The 6,780-nt window shown below is 43.1% G+C and overlaps 1 protein-coding gene across 1 annotated transcript in view; it reads left to right on the top strand.

The window, feature by feature from the left end:
* The first annotated feature begins 3,838 nt into the window (after positions 1-3,838).
* LOC123993289 (protocadherin gamma-C5-like) overlaps positions 3,839-6,780 on the top strand; it is a 185,703-nt gene continuing 182,761 nt past the window's right edge. Inside the window, exon 1 of the mRNA XM_046295255.1 lies at positions 3,839-6,373. Within this exon, the coding sequence (XP_046151211.1) occupies positions 3,974-6,373 (2,400 nt within the window). The 5' untranslated portion in view covers positions 3,839-3,973. The remainder of the gene's footprint in view (positions 6,374-6,780) is intronic.

The raw sequence follows: 6,780 nt of genomic DNA, 5'->3' as shown, positions 1-6,780 counted from the left end.
TTTTCACTATTGGTCTCCACAGCGGAGAGATCAGGACACAGCGGGACATTTCTGAATCTGACAACATGAAACAGAACCTTATTGTGGCAGTGAAAGATAATGGACAGCCCTCTCTCTCTGCGACCTGTGCTATGTATTTAGTGATTTCTGACAACTTGGCTGAAGTGCCAGAACTGAAAGATATATCTTATGATGACAGCAATTCCAAACTCACCTCTTATCTGATCATCGCGTTGGTGTCCGTCTCCACTTTTTTCCTCACCTTCATTATTGTCATCCTGGCGGTGAGATTTTGCCGCCATAAAAAGCCTAGACTGTTGTTTGACGGAGCGGTCGCTATTCCCAGTGCTTATCTCCCTCCAAACTACACAGATGTGGATGGAGTTGGAACACTCCGCAGCACTTACAATTATGACGCCTACCTGACGACCGGGTCACGCACTAGTGACTTCAAGTTCGTCAGATCCTACAATGACCACACGCTGCCCGCGGACCAGACTCTGAGAAAAACTCCAACAGACTTTTTTGAAGAACATGACGATTCTGAGGGATCAGCCGAGGTAGGCCTTTCCTGCAAATAGAAATTGAGGAGATTTGCTTTGATGTTTTAAGAATATTATTTCACAGCAAGTTCTTTACAAAGAGAGATGAAATGCAACTATTTAATGTCTTTCATTTCAAAGAGAAACATCTTATTGATGTTGAAATGTTTGTGTTGTGACCGATTTATTGTGATTGATAGATTGGCTGGACACTTGTGCAGCATGTACGCTGGTTGGTAGTTAGGTAGCCTATTGTGGTACAGTTTACATGTAGAGCTGTTTGTATATAATCATTTAGCGAACAAGAGTGATGAGATAATCAGCTATAACTCATCAGTTAAAAACAGCAGCAACTCTGAACGAGTAGTGCTATCCGAGATCCTTGGCGCGTCCCTAACCATTACCCTTATCTAACCCTAACCCTTATCTAACCCAAACCCTAACCATAACTACAACACTTATCTAACCCTAACCTTAACCCTTACCGTAAACTCTTCAAACGTGAACTTCAATGTGGTAGTGACGTCCCAATGCTTCCACATAGCAAGGACCAACTCTGAACTGAGTGTGGCTGTCCGAGGTGCTGAAATCATGTATTAAAAAAGCGGTAAGACTAACTAGTCATTATTGATTGAAAGTTATCACTTTGTTTACGTCACTATTTTTTTCAGTTTTTACAGTCCTGAAATGCTACGTTGCGTTCTTTCTTCTCATGCTGCACTCTGCCTATGGAAGTGTGAGCTATTCTTACCCGGAGGAGATGAAACGCAGAGCAGACTGTCTGGTCGTATGGCCCGTGTTGATACCGAAGCGAACCAAAAACGTTATTGTGACATTAATGTAGCAATCAGCAGTTGCTAAATACATTTTTGACTGCTACGTTAATGATGTGTACCCATTGATTCTTGAAGAATATATCTTAAACATGCCTCATGATCTTAGTTCAACAATCGTTCCCCAGTCAGAACCCCAAATATAAGACATTTGTTTACTCTATTGTTTGTAAACAAAGAACATGTAAACAAGCGCTATACAGCCTCAAAACATGGTTCAAATTATAATGTTGTACCTTGGATGATTAGTCCTTGCATCCATAGCTCTGTCTGGAATTGAGAGGGGTTAGATTTCCAGCTCCATCCCTCAGCATTTTAACGAGCCAGGGACGGGCGTGCGCTACGTGATTGTTTATACTTCTTATTTCCGCTTTAATCTGAGTACCGTGGAATTGATTGTTGGCGACAGGCTTGACAGAGATGGATTTTGTGGCAAGCAGGGTTCGCTCGTTTTTAAAACAGGATGTTGAAGATATTAATGATAATTGGCCACAGTTGAAAAACGACATAATTACAATTTAGATAGCCGAAACTGCGATTATAGTTGCGCATTTTTCATTAGATGAGGCCCACGATGCAGATATCGAATAGAATGGGGTACAGAGCTATACAATGCAAGCAAATGGCCATTTTGTTTTGAGCATTAATGCGACAAGTGGTGAGTTAATCTTAGACAAAGTGTTAGACCTTGAACAGCAGCAGGAGATACAATTATTATTGTCAGCTGTAGATGGTGGAATTCTGCAAAGATAAGGTACTGTTGTTCTACACGTCACTGTACTGGATGCTAACGATAATGCCCCAGTGTTTATCCAGGCCGTCTATGAAGCCCGTCTGCGTGAAAACCCTCCTTTAGATACCGTAGTTACAGTGAGTGCTACATGTGTAGATGAGGGAGGAAATGGTGGAGAGACTTACGACTTTGACCAAGTTTCAGAGGAGAATGTTGAACTACTCTCGTTTGATCCTAAGAAAGAGGAAATACGGGTTGTTGGGTCAGTTGATTATGAAGAGGGCTCGTCATATGACATGCAAATTAGAGCCATGGATGGGCCTGGGTTAACTTCATATTCTGTATTAATTATAGAAATAACCGGCATAAATGACAACGCCCCTGTAATATATCTGAAATATCTGAGTAACCCCATTCCTGAGAACGCGTCACCTGGCACAGAGGTGGGCATCATTAACGTGCAGGATAGAGACTCTGAGAATAACCGACAGGTCCACTGCTTCATTCGGCAAAACGTTCCTTTTAATCTGGTGCCATCCATCAAAAACTACTATTCTCTGGTGACCACGGGCGAACTGGACCGTGAACTAGTGTCTGATTACAACATTTCCAATCACTGCCACCGACGAGGGCTCTCCACCTCTGTCCTCCCAACAGACTTTGCTGAAGATATTGATGACTGATGGGTCTCCAAAGGGAGGCCTTACTGTAAATAGAAATAATCTACACTTGGTTTCATAATGTTATGGAATACGGCTATTGTTTTTTAATTGAATCACAGCTATAATGTTTTTTTCTTTTATTCCACTGAAGAAAATCATTCTCCCCACGGCCCCAGGGGAATGCGTAATTTAGCTTGTCTATTTAGGCAACTTGTTAGTTCTCCACGAGTGATGTAGTTTGTAACGCATTTCAATCCCCTTAAAGTTGTAGTGAGAAATCCAGGGATGCTAATATTATGTGGTATGGTTTATCATGTGGGATATGTAGCATCCTGTTTGTGATTTCATTTTTCACACACACACTGCATATTTTTTAGGTCACAGGAAAAGGGTTGATATCGGAGTATGGCTCCACACGAGTGATGTGCTATGTAGCTCGTTTTAGGAAGAAGATAAATACTTTACATTGAGAGCTATTTTAGACAGAGTGATGAGAGTAGCGGTGTGAGTGTCTTGCGTGCAGCGGCCTCGCAATGTCACTCTCCATGGTGCTGAAAATGCATACAATCCGCTTTTACCCAAATGAGATCACCTTATTGTTTAGTGTCACAACTTTCGTTTCTTGCCATACTCTGTTTTTGTGTGTGTGAATTGCACTGATGCTTTTGTAATGGCTGAAGGAAATGCATTATAAATGACATCGCCTAAATCTGATATTTGCTTTGTAGCCTACTTCTCTTTTGTAGTATATTCATTCCACCTGATCTTAACTCATATCAATAGAATGCGGGTTCTTGGCAATCATTTATGTGTTTGGGGTTTTATGTACTGTCGCTTGCTGTTCTTTTCTTTTGATATTTCCAATAGCTTATCAACCATTTCAGCCTAGGCTATTCATAGGCATGTTGAAATAGTTTGGCGAGATATAAACGAATGTGAGTAATAATATGTGTAATATCTGAAGGCTACTCACTGTGTCGCTATTCACCAGCTATGTTTTTTATAGATCCAGTTCTCCACCCACTTGTGTTGGGACAAGGCTCGGGTGCCATTTAGCTGCGGAAAAGGTTGGACACGGTCAGATTGCGTGCACATTTTGTGAATGTAATTTCGAGGAAACTGTATTTTTTTTGATGAAATAATATTTGTTTGCATTTTATATTATCTTGGCTGTAAAGTGATTTTTGACGTTTTAATCCCACAATGGGGCACAAAGGATTTTCGGACGCAGTCCTGGTTTGCAGCGTTTCTTTCTTTCTTCTTCCCCTGCACTCCGCCTATGCAGACGTGAGCTATTATTTTCCCGAGGAGATGAAACGCGGATCTGTTATTGGAAATATAGCCAAGGATCTGGGGTTGGAGGCGAGCAGACTCTCCGCTCGTAAGGCCCGAATTGATACCGAAGGGAACCGCAAACGTTATTGTGACATTAGTCTGACTAGTGGTGATTTGATTGTTACCGAAAGAATTGACAGAGAGGAGCTTTGCGGAGAAAAGGTGTCATGCCTTCTGAGCTTTGAGTTCGTCCTAGAGAATCCTCTTGAGTTGCATCGCATATCACTTCAAATACAAGATATCAATGACAATTCACCCATATTTCCGAAGGATACAATTAAACTGGAAATCAGAGAATCAGCTGACAAAGGAGCTCGCTATCGTGTGAACGCTGCTCATGACGCAGACATAGGGCAGAATGCAGTTCAAAGTTACGTGCTACAAAGGAATAATCATTTTGTGTTGAGTGTTCAAACCAGTTCTGCAGGTAGCAAATACGGCGTGTTAGTGCTTGACAAAGAATTAGACCGCGAGAAGCAGCAGGAATTACAATTATTGATCACAGCTGTGGACGGGGGCACTCCGCAGAGATCAGGTACTGTAGTCATACACGTCACTGTACTGGATGCTAACGATAACGCCCCAGTGTTTAGCCAGGCCGTCTATAAAGCCAGTCTGCCTGAAATCTCTCCTTTAGGGACACTAGTTGTTACTGTGAGCAGTACTGATGCAGATGAAGGAGTGAACGGCGAAGTAATGTATGAATTCAGTCGAATGTCTGATAAGGCAAGGAAAATGTTTACATTGGACCAGAAAACGGGGGACATTACCGTGATAGGGGAGTTAGACTATGAAGAGGAATCAAAATATGAAATGTTTGTGGAAGGAAAAGATGGCTATGGCCTTTCTTCAGACACTAAAGTGATAATAGACATTACAGATATAAATGACAACGCCCCTGTAATATATCTGAAATCTCTGAGTAACCCCATACCTGAGAACGCGTCACCTGGCACAGAGGTGGGAATCATTAACGTGCAGGATAGAGACTCTGAGAATAACCGACAGGTCCGCTGCTCCATTCAGCAACACGTTCCTTTTAATCTGGTACCATCCATCAAAAACTACTATTCTCTGGTGACCACGGGCGAACTGGACCGTGAACTCGTGTCTGATTACAACATTACAATCATTGCCACCGACGAGGGCTCTCCGCCTCTGTCCTCCTCTAAAACCGTTCAGATATCTGTAGCTGACGTGAACGACAACCCACCTGTGTTTGAGGAACAGTCCTATAGCGCACACGTGACTGAAAATAACAAACCCGGCTCCTCCGTGTGTTCTGTTACTGCTCGAGACCCAGACTGGGGACAGAATGGCACAGTGATTTACTCTCTCTTGCCCGGTGAGGCGAACGGTGTCCCGATGTCCTCGTTCTTATCCGTTAAGGGAGACACTGGGATGATCCACGCTGTGAGGTCGTTTGATTATGAACAGTGCAGTAGCTTTAAAGTCCACGTGATGGCCAGAGACAATGGTTCTCCTCCGCTCAGCAGCAACGTCACCGTCAGTGTTTTCATAACAGATGTGAATGACAACTCTCCTCAGATACTATATCCCGCTTCGGAGGGGAACTCCTTCATGACTGAGCTGGTCCCCAAAGCTGCACACGGGGGCTCTCTTGTTTCCAAGGTGATAGCGGTGGACGCGGACTCCGGCCAGAACGCCTGGCTGTCCTATCATATAGTCAAATCCACTGATCCGGGACTTTTCACTATTGGTCTTCACAGCGGAGAAATCAGGACACAGCGGGACATTTCTGAATCTGACAACATGAAACAGAACCTTATTGTGGCAGTGAAAGATAATGGACAGCCCTCTCTCTCTGCGACCTGTGCTATGTATTTAGTGATTTCTGACAACTTGGCTGAAGTGCCAGAACTGAAAGATATATCTTATGATGACAGCAATTCCAAACTCACCTCTTATCTGATCATCGCGTTGGTGTCCGTCTCCACTTTTTTCCTCACCTTCATTATTGTCATCCTGGCGGTGAGATTTTGCCGCCATAAAAAGCCTAGACTGTTGTTTGACGGAGCGGTCGCTATTCCCAGTGCTTATCTCCCTCCAAACTACACAGATGTGGATGGAGTTGGAACACTCCGCAGCACTTACAATTATGACGCCTACCTGACGACCGGGTCACGCACTAGTGACTTCAAGTTCGTCAGATCCTACAATGACCACACGCTGCCCGCGGACCAGACTCTGAGAAAAACTCCAACAGACTTTTTTGAAGAACATGACGATTCTGAGGGATCAGCCGAGGTAGGCCTTTCCTGCAAATAGAAATTGAGGAGATTTGCTTTGATGTTTTAAGAATATCATTTCACAGCAAGTTCTTTACAAACAGAGATGAAATGCAACTATTTAATGTCTTTCATTTCAAAGGGAAACATCTTATTGATGTTGAAATGTTTGTGTTGTGACCGATTTATTGTGATTGATAGATTGGCTGGACACTTGTGCAGCATGTACGCTGGTTGGTAGTTAGGTAGCCTATTGTGGTACAGTTTACATGTAGAGCTGTTTGTATATAATCATTTAGCGAACAAGAGTGATGAGAAAATCAGTTATAACTCAGCAGTAAAGACAGCAGCAACTCTGAACGAGTAGTGCTATCCGAGATCCTTGGCGCGTCCCTAACCATTACCCTTATCTAACCCTAACCCTTA

The sequence above is a fragment of the Oncorhynchus gorbuscha genome, linkage group LG13, assembly GCF_021184085.1.
Source record: "Oncorhynchus gorbuscha isolate QuinsamMale2020 ecotype Even-year linkage group LG13, OgorEven_v1.0, whole genome shotgun sequence".
In the NCBI taxonomy this organism is placed as follows: Eukaryota; Metazoa; Chordata; class Actinopteri; order Salmoniformes; family Salmonidae; genus Oncorhynchus; species Oncorhynchus gorbuscha.
This window is presented reverse-complemented; position numbering and strand designations above follow the sequence as displayed.